The sequence below is a fragment of the Pogona vitticeps genome, chromosome 1, assembly GCF_051106095.1.
Source record: "Pogona vitticeps strain Pit_001003342236 chromosome 1, PviZW2.1, whole genome shotgun sequence".
In the NCBI taxonomy this organism is placed as follows: domain Eukaryota; kingdom Metazoa; phylum Chordata; class Lepidosauria; order Squamata; family Agamidae; genus Pogona; species Pogona vitticeps.
This window is the reverse complement of record NC_135783.1, coordinates 97,000,765-97,017,162: the sequence shown is the minus strand read 5'-3', so window position 1 is coordinate 97,017,162 and position 16,398 is coordinate 97,000,765. Positions and strand designations below refer to the sequence as shown.

At 40.5% G+C, this 16,398-nt stretch overlaps 1 protein-coding gene across 2 annotated transcripts in view; it reads right to left on the bottom strand.

The window, feature by feature from the left end:
• Positions 1–856: 856 nt before the first annotated feature.
• SCML4 (Scm polycomb group protein like 4) overlaps positions 857–16,398 on the bottom strand; it is a 99,199-nt gene continuing 83,657 nt past the window's right edge. For both annotated transcript variants that reach the window (XM_078385249.1, XM_020801361.3), the window contains 3 exons: positions 15,082–15,348; positions 8,630–8,775; positions 857–3,581 (listed from right to left, as the gene is read on the bottom strand). In XM_078385249.1, coding sequence (XP_078241375.1) covers positions 3,456–3,581; positions 8,630–8,775; positions 15,082–15,348 — 539 coding nt within the window. In that variant the 3' untranslated portion in view covers positions 857–3,455. The remainder of the gene's footprint in view (positions 3,582–8,629; positions 8,776–15,081; positions 15,349–16,398) is intronic.

The window sequence follows — 16,398 nt, the reverse complement described above, 5'->3', positions numbered from 1 at the left end:
CAAACAGGAACAGTCTTTACTGTGATACAGGGCTTCTGAAAAAGGCAGGCAATGCATTCAGGCTAATATAGGACTTGAGGCCATAGATGACCTGCTGGTCTTAAAGAGAACCAGAAAGCCCCCACCGGGAGGGAAACCCACCCATGTCCACTTTGCAGCCTGTTTACATGAGAAGATTGTCAGAGGATTTTCAGGACACAACATTATTACTCTGCATATAGAGATACAGAAGATATTGAACACCTTTATTTTATCATGGAATAAGCATAGAATAATGCAGTTGGAAGGGGCCTACAAGGCCATTGAGTCCAACCCCCTGTAAAACAGCAACTGGTATAATTGTACACATATCCTGTTAAGATCAGACAGGATGTTTCCAGTTCACCCCATATGCCCCCTGGGACCTAACGTGCTGTAGATTAACTAGTATCTGCTTTCCAATCATTTTGTATGCCAATAGCTTCATTCACACAAACATTTCAGTTAAAATGACAAGATATTTATGCATGTAACCAAGTTGACATGCACTCACAAAAATAGGTTGAACCATCAGTATAATGATATACGGCCCCGAAAACCAATTTGATAAACACATGATCAGCACATGGTAATAGGTTTCCTATCTCAGTTGCTAATGTTCATGTAGGAGACTCCTGTGGGACACATCCAGGAGCCATATTAATAGGAATCCAAGTCATGGTTCAGCAGCATTTATATATACTACAGTCGTGCACTCCAAACAGCATACTTCCCTCTCCTGTAGAGCACATGTCCAAGAGGAGAAAGAAGTTTGGTGGGTTCATGGAGAGCTATTGATTGCAGTATAATAGTGCAAAGCTGTTTATGTTATTGATGTATGGGCAGAATAAGACCTTGAGTATGTGTGTGTGTGTTGTGTGTGTATACATAATAAATAGACACACACATACACAAAAACACACCCCTTATATTAATTAATGTACATATCCAAGATGTTTGGTTTCACACTAATATACATGAAAATAATAAAACAGCAAACTTTAAAACAGTGTAAACACTTAGGAGCATATTTGCTAGATTATGGAAAAACAGTTTTTTTCTGAAAGGTAATAACTTAGTTACACATGTTACAATGAGAAAAACAAAATGATACACATTTTCTCAAATATACCTGTTTAAGGTCTCTTAAAAATCTACCTATTAGCCTCCTACAACCATGGCTCTATTCGATGTAGAAAATCCTATTATTGTTAGGATAGAGGTTATGCACTTCCATTTTATAGGATAACATGTCAGTGGATTGTTAACAAGATTTTCTGAAAGTGCCACTACATTTGCAAGATAAAGCTAAGGGAAAATCTATGTTTCTTCTACAAGTAATGTCATTGTGAATCTACTACGGAGCACTTAATTTTGTTTCCTTCCTTCCTGGAGCATTCTACTCCCGCCTCCTCTCTTTTCCAGAATGCATTACGAAACATCTGCCAAAAAATTAAGAAGGAAAAGTGGCAGGTCAAGATACTTTTTTTTTCGCGTTTAGCACACTCTCTACCCACAAGTCCTGGCAACATGGTTCATTATCAGTTGCTGTGGCAGCCACCCAAGAATGGGTTTTTGGGCCTGAAGAGCAGAGTGCACCATCTGTGAATCAGGAAAGCTTGATTAGAGTGGAGCAGCGATTCCATATTTAACTGAAGGTGAGATACTGCTCAAGGGGAAGTTGCTCTTCTAGAAAGCAATGATGCCATCGCAGCTCAAAACTGGAGTTAATTATCATCTGCAGTTCGAGTGGAGAAAAACAAGGCATTTGGGCTCATAGAAATCCACATTTCTTGTTTTTCAAATAGTGGAAGGAATGGCGCAGATTTTCCCACCTGATGGTAATATGACACTGTTATCTCACAACTCTCTTGTGATGGTGCCAATGAGGAATATTTTGTAGCAGTATATCCTTAATTAAATAAACCATAAGAAGAGGTAGCCAGGCTACTTATTTTACCAGAAATGTGGCTAGAAGAGGAATATTATTAATACCAGCTGACTGTTCAGGGTCAGATTAGGCAATACAGATAGAACATGACTGAAGTGTTGATAGGGATCCACACACCATCACGCTTGAGTAATGAGACTTGCAAATGAAGCCTGTGTTTCACCTTCCAAAGACCAATCACAAAACAGAAGCAGCTAATTTGCAAGACAGGAAAGTGTGCGAAAGGACAATCAGGTGCCTTTTGTTACTTACGGAATCCCAACTTTCAGTAAAATGCTATTTGCTCTGTATAGTTTGATTTCAGATCTCCAGTTATTTGTTGGCAAATGACAAGGGTGTTCAAGGGCAAACAAATCCTACCTGCTTGTCTTAATTCTTCACCAACTGCAGATAACATTGTGCAGGCCTGTCATTGCACCATAAGATTTGGAGCAAACAGACATTAATGCAAGCCCTAAAGCTCTCTACCAAATGTGGTGTCCAGTTCCATTCAGAAGGTAAGGATCAGTATTCTTACTGGAAGTAACTAGGTCCAACTCGGAATACGCTCAAAAGCATTACATGGGAAGGAGCAGAAAAAGGAATTCCACAGATTTTCTAGACAGTCCTTTACATGCTGTGACTTATGTTGACGTTCTTTCAACCTTATATTGCTATTCTTAGGGTTGCTGATGTCACTTCCTTCTCAGACCATTTTCTTGTCCTCCCAAGGAGAAGAACTCTTGTCTTTATTCCCTAGAGATGAAAGGGGCAACCAGGGCTCCTGACATCTCTAACTTACTTAGACTTTTGCCACCTTTTATATCCCAAATGTATTTTTTCTTAAAACTGGACTACCCATGACAAAAGAATGTCAGTGATTACACAGCAGAATTAGAGCAGAGCTGATTCACATACTGTATGTATGTATATCACTGGATTAATCAGCAGTTGATTATTTGCCACTGAACAATTACTGCATTGAAGAGTACTGTCTCTGGGATTGTATGAAAGCCTTGTGACCATGATAGCTTTTTCACAAAGCATGTCACTCCGATGCTGCACTGATCAAGGGACAGACATGCATAGGCAGAGCAACCCAGAAGTTCCTAAAGCCTTTCAAAAACAAATGGAACAGGAAAAGCTTTCCCCTAAAAGTTCTCTCTGTGCCTGATTTTCCACTTGAGGTTATAAAAATAGACTTAACAATAACAACAGCAATAGTAATAATAACAATATGAACAATAAAAAATAATAATTATATACCTTTTTGTATGTAAAACAAAAAGTATATTAACATAAAGCAGAGCAACAGACCCTCCCCCCCGCCCCGCACTTCAGCACTGGATACAAAAAGGTGAAGATGTATATTTGTATAAAGATCAAGTTCTCAGTACAAAAAGAAGGGAAACAGCTTAAAAATGGACATCTGTTTTGTAAGGCAACACATTACCTTCAGTCTACTTTCTTGAGTTACACTGAGATTGTTTGGTGTTTTTAGAGAAAGTCAGAACTTGGCTTGCTTCAGTTTATCGATGTGGTAACAGAGTTTCAAGGCTGGTCCCAACTTCAGGCCCAAATATTTCATGATCATGTCACTTTTCAGGAGCAACAAAGCATTACCGTCAATCTCCTAGTTTAAAAACAAAAAAAGAAAGAACAAAAAAAGTAAGGAAGGAAAAGGAAAAAAGAAGAGGAATTTAAAAGAAGAAGAAGAAGAAAACCGATGGTTGTCATTTCAAAATTAGGGCCCATCTCCACTGGCATACAGATATGATATATGGATTGCTGATAGCATGGTTTGTACTGGGGAAAAAAAAGACTTTGCAAGTGTTTCTACTTAGAATGACCCATCCTTCCCCTTTAAGAACTGTTGCACATTTTTCTGGCCCAGCAGTAGGGCATGCACTCTTTTTGGCATACTCTTTGTTTAGCCTGGAGATAGAAGCTTCCAGCAGCCTCTGTCATTGTAGCTGCAGATTTTGAGGAAGGGGAGAAAAACCAGGGAGAGAATGAGGGAAGGGAAGCAGGGAGGGAGAAGGGGGGGTAATGGAACAGCACTGACAGACAGAGAGAGGAGCGATATGAAAAAAAATTACTTCCCCTATCCCCCACAGATGATCAACGGAAGCATTTAATTGTCAGCTGATTGGGCTACAAGGGGCCATTTGCTGTTTGTATGGGAGGAGCATGCCAAATGGCACATTATTCCTCCTCCTGACTTCCAAAGACCCTTTGCAGCCCAATCTACTCCCACCCAAAATGGTCAGTCTGGACATGCCCAAGGCTGTGACTATAATGGTCCTTTTGGAGCAGGCTGGTGTGGCCTAAATAGGGATGCCTGAGATTTTGGGGAGGAACAATATGCCATTTGTTATGATCCTTGTGTCGGAATACCTCAAGTGACCTTATTGAGTCTGGCACTCTCCACTATCAATTTCTGGTAGGGTGAAGCACTTCAAAATAGTAGCAAATTGAACACTTCCACTGTTCCTCTGTGGAGGGGCAGGAGCAATGAGATTATTAATTTTTGTCTTTGCGAGACCATCAATGATGTGCTGAATTATCAATTTTTTAGAAACATTTTCTTTGTGTGTAGTTCACATTGAAAAACTGCCTGCACTTGCGGTTTCAATCTAAGTGATTTAGCACATCAGCAATGGTCCAGCAGAGGCAACAAAACTAAAGAGGTAATTTCACTTACCCTACCATTGGTAGTATTGGTACTCACTGGTACCTATTGGTATCATGAATTTCATTAACACTGATGAAGCTACATATACATCATTCAAAGTTAACCAGGCATGAGAAAAGAAATGTATACATTTGCAGACTCTGTAAAGCTTGTGTTACAGCATTTGCCGCTTTGAAAAGGGACACACACTGCAATCAAAATTCAGGATAGCATTGAATCACTGAGGCATGTATCTCTGAAGAAATCTTATGCTCCTGCCATGGTGAGCAAAAACATCTGAGGAAGGAATAGCTCACTGTGTGTAAGAGGGACAGGAAGAGGAAAGATGTTAGAGGCTACTGTGTTCTGGAAGATTCCACAGGTTGTTCTTTGCAAGAAACCATGTGTGTGAGTCACAGAGATCATGAAGAATAACCATTGTTATAGGAGTGGATCAGTTATAGATCTGATCTGTATTAATAGCTTAGTGCTAAGTGCTGTGGAAAGGTCCACCACCGTCCAACACAAACAGGCACTAAATCAGAAGGCTGTGTTGAACATGACTGCTCAAAGGGTAATACACTACGTCTGGTAATGAAACAGCCATGAAAGGATTGCTCTGCCAACCCAATTTCTTTGTCCTATTCTGCTGTTCAAAGGAACTAAAAAGAATGACTTTGCCCAGCACTAAAGTCACGCTGCTCAGGAAACACTGTAAAAGGTGGTAAGCTAATTGGAAGAAAGCTAGAATAATCAATACAAAGATGGTTCAGCTCCATGAAACAATATACGCTTTCAGTTATAATATCCATCAATGGAAGAGGCAGGATATAATTCTAGAAGAACAGGTTTAATTGGCCTCAGCTCAAAAGCTTTACTCTTCCTTCAATATTCATTTTCCAGTTACAGATCAAGATTAAATGAGAAGCCCATTGCTCCGCTTTGCTCACTTTCTGCTTGGCATTGCTATGTATTTGCTCCCTTTGAGCTTAACCTGCATTCCTCATTGCTTTCTCTCCAAATTTCACTCCTGCTCTTTTCCAGGTCAGACTCCCCAAACTCTTCTGTGCTTTCTTCAGAAATAATGGAGGGGGGGCAGGTGAAGGAAGTGTGTCTGGGAAATTGGGGCCAGGGGCAGCCTGCCTTGTTTTGCATCCCATCATTCAGGAGAAATGAAACTTATTCAGAAGTATTCCCAATGTCATAAAGTAGATTGTTTTCCATAAGTATATTGTTCACACCTAGGGCTGAGCAAATCTGTTGAGTTTGTTTAATTAAGTCTCTCATTTTCACAACCTTAAGCTAATTTCATCTCATTTCCAGAACAGTCTGTGAATTCTGTTTAAAATGTGTATGAAAAGCTGTATGCATTTTGTATTCATTTCTTTTAAAGGACATTATAAACACTTTTCCTAACATGTGTCTTTTTGCAAGCAATTTGCCAATCATAAACTGATGTGATACATATTTTGTCCTAAAACAAGGATCTTTTTGTGCATCCTTTTCCCTCCTATGTGCATTTTCGATGCACTTTTTGATTAGAAAAAAAATGCGAACCAAACAAAGCTTTCCTGCATCTTTGGTTTCAACACAAGCTTGTTCTTGTGTGACAAAGAGAGAGAAGAAGCACAAAGAATTTAAACTTATTGTGGTCATCCCCTGCATTTCTCTCTTGTTCAGCAGTCCTGGCATATCATCACCAAATCAGCTGCCTGAAAAAAAAGAAGGCTTTCAGGTGCTACTTGGGAATTGTCAAAGGCATTCGGGGCTTCGTACTAAATTATGCACCTGCTCCTCAGAATCGTTTAACTCCCAGGAAGACATGGCTAAGGTTAATGGAGTAATCACTTGTCTCTCACCTCTGGGGTCTTCCTGCTAATCCAGTTTAGATATGAAGGTTGAACAATTGCAGGGAAATGAGTAATTCAAAGGCATAATTGAGCAGAATCGTGTGATGGCCTTAATCAAGCGTCAGACCTCTTGTATGTTTCCCTGTGAAGCTGACTGAATTATAAGCGGAAGGTTAGTGGGTGCTCCAGTATGGAAAATTTAGAAGCCATCTACCTTTGCATACCATTATCAGGAACCATGGTGTGGCACAGATGGGGGGGGGGGAAATGCTTCATTCTCAGGCACTCTTCCAAGGAGGGCCCTGCTGGATCAGATAGCAACCAGTTGAGTGTTGGGCTTCCCACAACAGCTAATGCAGAGCATGAAGATAAGTCTAACATCAAGCACTGTCTCCCAGTTTGATCCTCCAACAACTGGTATTCAGTGACATATGCTTATGTGACCCATAAGGTTCTGTTTAATTGTCCAGGGCAGTGATAGCTATTAGCCACTGACAGAACTATTGCCTGAGAATTTGGCCAGGCCCTCTAGGACAGTGGCCACAACTGCATCCAGTGTGAGCGAATTCAGTCCATTAGCTATAGTTGTGTAAAGTATTTTATAAAAATTATCCTGGAACAATTGCCAATCATCTTTAGTGTGAGAGGAATGAATGCAGAAACATCACAGGTTTCAAGCAGTGTGTGTGTGTGTGTGTGTGTGTGTGTGTGTCATTCTATCATCCTAGCAGCTCTTTCATTGTTTTGATTTCTCTTAACATTTTAAATCTTCTCTGAGCTCTCTAGTACCCTTTTTTTTCCTTCCTCTTCTTTGCTTTTGGAAGGCCCATGTTGCTCATTTTCTTCCATTAGCTGCCCTTACACCTCTCCTCTTAGGTACATTGTCTTTTACTCAGACCTCTGATACAGGAGGAGAGGATTCAGTTACACCCTGCCAATTGTAACAGCTAGGCAAGAAGAACAGTTAATAGAATTTATTTCCCATTTGAGCTCAGTTCTGCATAAGGGCAGTAGAATGTAAGTATGTAAGCAGAGCCATACTAGCTCAGAACAAAGACCTATTGTATTGGCCCAGTGGCCAATCCAATGCCTATGGAGAAACCAAAAGTAAGAAATAAAGATTATAGCACCCTCCTACTTACGTTCTATTGAAACTAGTAGCCTAAACCACTACAGTCATGCCCTGCTTAATGATTACCCCATATAATGACGAATCCGCTTCACGATGATGTTTTTGCTATCGGAATTGTGATCGCAAAACGATGTTTTAATGGGGGGGGTTTGCTTTGTGACGATCGGTTCCCTGCTTCGGAAACCGATTCTTCACATTACAGCAATCAAAACAGCTGATTGTCGGGTTTTCAAAATGGCCACCAGCTGCTCAAAATGGCTCCCCACTGTTTTTAGGATGCATTTTTCACTTAACAGGCACCTGAAAATGGCCACCGTATGGAGGATCTTCGCTGGACGAGCAGGTATTCAGCCCATTGGAACGCACTGAATGGTTTTCAATGCATTTCAGTGGGCTTTTTTATATCGCTTGATGATGTTTTCGCTCTACAGTGATTTTGCTAGAACAAATTAATGTCGCCAAGCAAGGCACCACTGTATTTATTTCTCTAATCTTCCTCTAAATCCATTTCGGTTAGTAGCCATCACTCAGTCTTGTGGTTCTGAACTCCATAATGCACTAGGCATTTTTGAAGATGTGCTCCCTTTTATCTGTCCTGATCTCCCCCACTACTCAGATAACATACATTCTGGATCAGAAGGACTTACAATGGTCCCTAGGCAAGAATGTTCTACTCTTCCATTAGGTTAATACTGACAGAGGGATGTTAGCATTGGCCCAGCAGATACCAAAAGTAACTACAATAATATAACTGATTATACCCCTGTGTCATTACTGTCTCAATGAGGCCAATGGCATATATTTCTCCAGTGACCTAACTGCCCATGCCAGCTGCCTCATATTGCTACCTCCTCTTTCTATAGGCCCAGACAAAATAACAAAACAGTATGTTGATCAAGGAGCTGTTGGACCATCATACACATCTGGCTGGCTTTGTTCTATACCAAAGTGTTCAAGCCTGGTCTATCTATTAAAAGATCAGATTTGAATAATCTTATTCCAACAGGAATAACTTCTTTACGTACATGTTTTCTGAAGAGTTCCACATGAGGTCCCAAAGCATGAGGGTCAGCATCCTTCACGAACCAAATAACATCATCAACAGTCCAGGTCAAAGGATTCTTGCTTGTGGGCCGAACTGCATCTTGCCTTTCTGGTGAAGGACTTGAGGCTATTTGCATGAAAAGCAACAGACAAAACTTTTTTTGAGTAGCAATAGGCAAGCCTATTATTTCCAAATCTGGAGAATTTATAATCCATCCAACTGAAATTGTAACCCATTTAATGCGGCCTGCTTTCACAGTGTCACTGTTTGACAAATTTATTGTACACCATAAGTGGTGGCTAATTCTTGAACTTTTTATTAAATTAAAGTGTGGAAGGGATTATGTGAATACAAACGTCATTCTCGGTCACAGTGAGCTAAGTCGAATTCAGAGGCCTCCAAGCAGACAGCAATAAATTAGCCCATGTCATTCATTTTCCTGCTTTCTTACCTATTCCTCACTTTCTCTTTCTTTTTCTTTCTTTCTTTTTTGTACACAGAATTAAGTCTCACTAAGTTCATTGGGACTTACCTCTAAATAAGTCTGCATGAGCGGAGGTCAGAAAAAGAAACTTGTTTGGGACAACAGCTCTCACTTTCTCCTAACCAGTCGCTAGGGAATCTTGCTGGCTGTGGGATTCTGGGAACTGCAACTCAATAAAATAACTTGTCCAAGTTCATGTATGACAGAGAGAGGCTAAGAGAATGGGAGGATGGAAATACTCTAGAGATTGGTAAACACAGGTGAGAAAGAAACACTTTAATAAATAAATAAAATGGAGAGACAGCCAGACATTTTCTAATTGACTGCTTAGCAGAAGACGTGACCTTTGGATGGTGAGCTCTGTTATAAAATAAAGGCCTCAATCTTCTGCGGGCAGAAGGAAAAATGTGCCAGCTGCCATACTCTTAATAGAATAACCCTTGCTATCACAGCTGAGACAGTGGATCAAGTCAACACCTTCTTCCCCTCTGGAATTAACAACATGAAAATGATAAACAAGTAAAGTTAGCTGAAAGAGGCAAGAACGAAGCAGGGTGCAGGGAAACACTTTCTGCGTACTAATAGGACAAGTGTTGTTGTGCACAAAATGATCTTTCCTAGAGGAGCTCAAGAGGAGAAAAACAACATCTGCTGGGTACGGAGATGCAATGGGAGTGGCTTCTTTTGCTTGATTCGACATGCTGGGAAGGTGATGCTTTCGGATTTCATATCATCATGGGAAAGAAAGACTTTTCTCAGTGACCTACAAATGACTAGGTACCCATCTGCACTGCACTGATACTTGGTCTATGAAGGAAACACACATGTTACATGCGGGGCAGCCTCCACTTCCCTCCACAGCAGAAGGATGTTTTCCTGTCCAGTTTCTCAATAACCGCTGGGTTCTTACGAAGCAGTGTCCCTCAAGAATACCTATTTGGAGAGCTACTAAAATTGCACAAAGATGAATGTTGGGCACGTGACTTTTTAATGGCATCAAGCCTGAAATGATTTAAGGTCACATCAGCTCCCTTCAACATTAAATCAAGGCAATAAACTGCACTGAGATGAGAGTGCATTTATGTTTTTTCCTTCTTAGCCTCTATAGAATTATAAATCTCTATTGCTATCTCAGAGCTGTGTTTCTTTCCTGAACTTCCCCTTCTTTTTTGCCCCCCCTCCTCTCTCAAAGTGCAACACTGTGTTAGAATAAATGGCACCACTGTAGCTTTATTTTTACCTCTGTGTCTGCTTGTGAGAGTGTCTGCAGCAGACAAGACAGGAATCATATGAAATAAAGTTACAGGGGTTGTTTTTAAATGCCTTGGACCCTCTCACTACTATGCTAGCAGGGGGAATTTTGACAGCTATCCAAAAAAGGCAGCAAGACAGTAAGTAGCAGCCTGAAAAAGCCACAACCATTCGCGTAAGAACTTTCCAAGTGTGTTGCTGAGCAAAGAGGAGGCAGTAACAGAAAAGAGCAAGGCACCACGACTGCATGGGGATCTCTGGAGTCCTAAATCTAGAGACTAGCCCTACATGGACTGTTGCCTGTTGCCGGATTGGGTGGTGCACATTTTGCACCGCTAACATTAGGTGCCAGAACTGCTAGTTATGGCTCTGTGTCAGGAGCTTAGCTTCGATCCATGTCCTTGATAAGAACAAGAGATACCCTGTAGTCAGTGACAAGAGCAGCACATGCTTGGTATGCAAAGCATCTTCAATCCCTTAGCCATGCACTGATTATCCTTGTCTATAAACAGGCAGGATTCCATAGTCTGCCAGGAAAAGGTGAGGATGGCCTCATGACTTCAACAAGCCTCATTGTCAGAGCCAGCAAAAATCGGGCCCTGCTAGATTACAAGCTGTGCAAAAACAGGGGCCCGAGCAGGTCATTTTCATTCACTGTATGGAAACAGAGTCATGTGTAGAGTAGCACTGTATTATATACATTGTGCCCACACCACGTATGGCTTAATAAATTAAAATAATTGCCTTGAATTCGAATCCAAAGCTAATTTGGATCGAGTCAGCAGAGCTATTGAGAAAATGGTTGACTCCTCCAATTTTTCCTGCATGGTGTATAATGGTTAATTTTTAAATTATTTTTATTTTTTTAAAAAAGTTCTTCCTGGAATAGTCCTACCTTATATAAATCCTGCATTTACGCACCTGAAATTATTCACACCAGGAACTAAATACATTAATAACTATCTCATCTCTCACATGTCAAAGGCTTCCTAGGGCATTATGTCTTCAGAATTAATCAAGATGATAAAGAATGCACAGATTACAAAGAGAGAGGAGGGTTTGGCACCAATAATTATCCTTAAAGATCATAATTTAGGTAAAATCCAATTTCCTGGATTTGGCAGGTGGCAAGAAAAATGTAAATGAACTGTGAGGTGCATAGAAACTCGGGAAGCGTTTGAGAGACAATATGAACCTATTTATCCTTTTTTCAAAATACTGCCAATGAATCCTCTAGTAGCATCTGGTACTGGTTTTGGATTTTGGTAAAATACTATTTAACAGGAGTAGCTAGCAGAAGACTCAGCTCATATCACCTTGAGACTTAATAAGACAAATGAAGCTAAAGAGAGGGTTCTCTATCTGAGCCGATTTTCGTTGTGTAAGGAACTATTCAGTGTTAAATTTTCCGTAGTGAACATAAAGGGACTTTCTTACTAGGCAAGCAGAATAAACTGGCAAATATGCTCCCAAGGTTTTAAATCTACCTGAACTCATCTGGGTTTACTTCTCTGTAGACATGCTCAGAATTGTTATGTAAAGGATAAATGGGCACTTCCCACATCAGATAACCACAGTTTATTGCATTTCCATTGTTTACATGTATTAAGACATTTTAATCTGCCCTTCACTCTTAGCAAAGCCCAGGATAGTGTAAAAATATGGTTAAAATAATATGTGATACCATAAAAAGAAATTGCTGAGAAAGAAATCTAAATGGAAGGAGGAGCTGAGCTGGGAGCCCAATGGAAAGAGTTACAGTATTTCCCCAGAGATGTTTCCACAGCACAGAAAAGGATCATGTGACATTGGACCCTGGGAGAAGGGATGAACCAATGGCAGGATGATTAGTAGTATTTTCTGTGCCGGTGGGTGTGTTGTAGTGGAAACCATCTGAAAGCTCAGAAGAAAGGGGGCAGAAGAGGATTGCAGAGCTACATTCTGTTATAACTATTCTCACATCAGGAAAAGTATAGTTGATTGTGAAAGGCTTGCATTATTCTTAGCGGGCAAAGCTTGACCAGACAATGGAGTGCAGATCTGATAAGCTGTCTCGCTTAATAAGCTGTGCTGTTTTCTTTTTGGGAAGAAAAATGGGTTTGGAAAATTCATTCATCTCAGATTTCTGGTCACGTATGTGTTCCTATTTCACAGCGGCGTCATCCATCTTTACTGCATTGTTTCCAATAGAATTTGCAGTCAAATTCTCAACTTCACCCATGCTCTTCCTCCAGTACGTTGTATATAAAATAAGTATGACTAAAGTTGGATTTGGGTGCACGTGGTTAACTACCTTGCATTGATAAACAATGAAATTTCCCAAAGCGAGTACGGAAAGGCACGAATGTGCAACAGCCATGAGGATGCAGTCAAAGGGCCTTGATTATTCTCAGCCAGGCTCAAAACACTGACCACCAAACTACAAATGGGAGACAAATATTGACAACACAGACTTTATTCTTCTCTAAAAAGGTCAGGCTCAACACGTCTCTGCTGTGTCCTTCTTCAGGTATTAGGCATAAAAAAAATTATATATTAATTCAGAAATAGCTATTTCTAAATTAGGATGTGAATCTTGATTTGCTGGGATTCCCAGTCATTTTCAAGAGAAAAAATCATGCCCAAGTAGCTGGTATACAATGAAAATGAACAAGGGCAACAAGGACAGAAACAACAACAACAACAACAACAAACACCACTGTCCTGGCAATTCAGTGCGGTTAGCTTAATCAGGACCTTTCCCAAATGGCAGCTTTGACTATAAAAGCTGAATTTCCTAAAAAAAAGGGGTAGCACTGCATAGAAATAAAGATGGATTTGTTTAGATACATATTTTGAAACAGTACATAAGGGGTTTGCAAACCATTCTCATTTTAGACTTAGTTCCTCCAAGTGTGTCTTACTCCTCCTTACCTCGGCCAGAATCAGATGCTAAAGAGAGCCCATAGGGTGGCAGAGCAGAATGTTAATGTTAATGTAGCTTATGACTGACAAAGTCCTCCCATGTTTATGAAATCAGACTTCAAAGGAACTGAGAGAAGCTCATGCTGTGACACTCAGACACCTTCGTTAAGAATTTTTGTCTTCTGGTCATGGGTTACATTTAACATTCATTTTCAGCCACAGAAGATTCACTTTATTACATTTAAAACAAAGACACACACTTTTGGTTCAAAAGCTTGTAGACATAACCCAAAAAACATTCACTCATCCTAAAGGAAAACTACCTAGCAGTCTCTGACAAGAATGATCAAGAATGTCCTCTCTCTCCTGCTTCCTAGCTCAAAGGAATCTGTTAGTGAAGAATGCAGTGATGAGGGAGGGAGCAACATGAAGCATTAATATCCCAAGGTTTTTCCAGGTGCAGCTGACTATATTAAGCCATGGTTGACCTCAGCACACACCGCTAGGCTGTTCCTAGTCTTAAGCAGATGAGAACAAACAGTAACAGGCTCCTAGCTGTTATTTCCTGAATCGTGCAGCTATATCTCTCTGCCCAGTAATGTTCTAGGCTCCAGAAATCAAACTAAAGCTTCTGTTGCATTGGGGGACACTATGCCATTACTGGATTAGCACCGAAATAAAAGCAAACCAGAGCAAGGTGTGCTGCTTGTATACAGTCCCATAGTGCTTAAAGTTCTCCCTGGACAATTAACAATTAAATTATGCAGGTTATACATTACCCCCCCACTCACAAATACACAGAGAGAGCTTGGTACTCAGTTTACCAACCTAGGAAGAATGGAAGGTTGAATCAACCTTGAGCAAGCTACCTGAGCCAGGATCGAACTGGTTGTGAGCAGAGACTTCACTGCAGTACTGCCGTTTGAGCCACGAGGTTCATAAGTAAGTAAATATGACAGATCTATCAGTCAAGTTGGAAATGTGACTTCTCACAAATTCACTTGCTGTGAAGTCGCACCAGGGAACTGGAGTCTGTGCAATTTAAGTGGCTACACAGGACCCCAGGCTGATTCACATTTCCCATTGTGTCATGTGATAAACAGGAAAAAAAATGCAAATCAGCCAACCCCAGACTGGTAGTATTTCCTGCATTTTTTGCTAATGTGCTCACCTCTATAGTCACTGTAAGATTTTGTGCTCAATTTTTTTCCAGGTCAAAACCTGTGCTTTCCTTAGAACTAAATCAAAAGCTGATTTTTCAAGGAGCTGTGCTGAAGAAAAAAAAGAGTTGTTTTAGATACTTAATCACTGCAGCCTGCTCCAAGGAAACATCATTAACTGGGGAAAAAATGAGAAATGTTGAATAGCAATAGAATTTTATATTATTATTGTTGCTGCTGCTGTGCAAATCTCATATAAACTGCGATGAAGGCCTCTCGTGTTCATTAACATAGTTCAGCTTAAGTACTACTCTGATTAATTTTCCTTTGCACATTACCAACTGTAATTCCATCAAATCAGAGAAAAAAGAGGTTTTGACAAAAGTAAGATAACAAAAAGTAATTTGACCTATATAGGTAGTGAAATGTAATATTATAATACTAACTTTCTGTAACACTATTTCAGAAATGGTTGCCGTGCTGAGGTGAGAAATCTCAGCGATTTCTTGACAAACTGTCTTGGCACGTCAACACACCCCATCTCATCAAGAAAGAGTAATTTTGCTAGGATTCTTCATATTCCTACGACACAATGCTAGCATTAGTAGGTGAAAGTGAATACAACAGAATTACCACTTCTGTTTCCTTCCAGGTAAGTTCCATTTCGGGTTGGGCTTGACGTCTGGTGCCTCAAACTAGCACTTGAGGGTCCTCCAGAAGCCATCTGACCAGGACGATGACTACAAGACGAAGAGGATCCTCCACCATGGCGTCCATCTCCGGAACTCTGCCTCCCAGAGTACACAGATCCCATACAATTAAAGGCAGAATCAGAGGGATCTACACTATAGTGTTTGGTGGCCACTGGATCAACCAGGTAGTCTTCAGGTATGACTGTTTCTGCCCAGAAGGAAAGAATTTGTGGTTAATGAAAGAAACCATTGCTTTTCAGCAAAGCAAAATTAGTTCTCTGTTAATGATCTTTTCCATTTCCCTTCAGTCCTAAATAGTAGATAGGTAGCTTAAATACACTAGCAAAGTAAAGTGTGAACAAAATGGAAATAACTAGATGGTGTGACATTTAATTTATCTATGAGGAGTTTTAATAGGGAATGAATTTGAATTAATTTCTGGGACAGTAGCTTTCTCGTTCTCGCATTAATTAATAATACATGTAAGTTAACAGCAGTGCTTAGTTGGCCTCAGCATGATTTTCTATTTGGTTAAAAGAGTGTATGATTAAATAAGAATGTGGGGCTGAGAAGGTTTCTGGGGGGCTGGCCCACAGGGCTTTCCTATTTGCCTAATGGCACAATGTGAATATAGCACGGCAGGCAGAGGCTGTCCTGTTCACCACATGTTCTGCACCTGGAACAGGGAAATGAGGCAAGAGAGAACGGGACATTCTACAGATTTTTTGGTGAAGAACTCTTTAAAAGGCAATAAAAACAGAAACAAAGAAAAAAATATACATTGACTCCGACTCACACCCTTCCCCCTATGCCTCCATTCTACAGTTATGGAATATACTGGGTGCCATGCAGAACCTATACTTAATGCTGTTTCTTATAATGTATTTTGGTTACTGTGAAGAAAACCACTTCATTTTGAAGGCATGCAAAGAGTTCATTGGGCTGTTAGTACTCAAATTAAAGAAATAGACTAGCATCCTCTTGCCAAAACACTGAGAAGGTGGTAAAACTGCAAAATCAGCACTCTCCACTCTGGCAAGCTCCTCTTTGTGCGACCCATCTTACAAGTAGTATGTGATGGGGAGCCTGCCAGAGTGGTGGGATGCTTGTGATTTCCCTACCACGCTGTGTTCAGGCAACAGGACATTAGCCATATGATTGTACCACTTTATCACACAACATGTGGACTGTTCCAGCTGTGCTTGCCCCCATGTACTTCCTTTCTCTGGATCAATGAGTGCAACCAGGGGTCCATGCT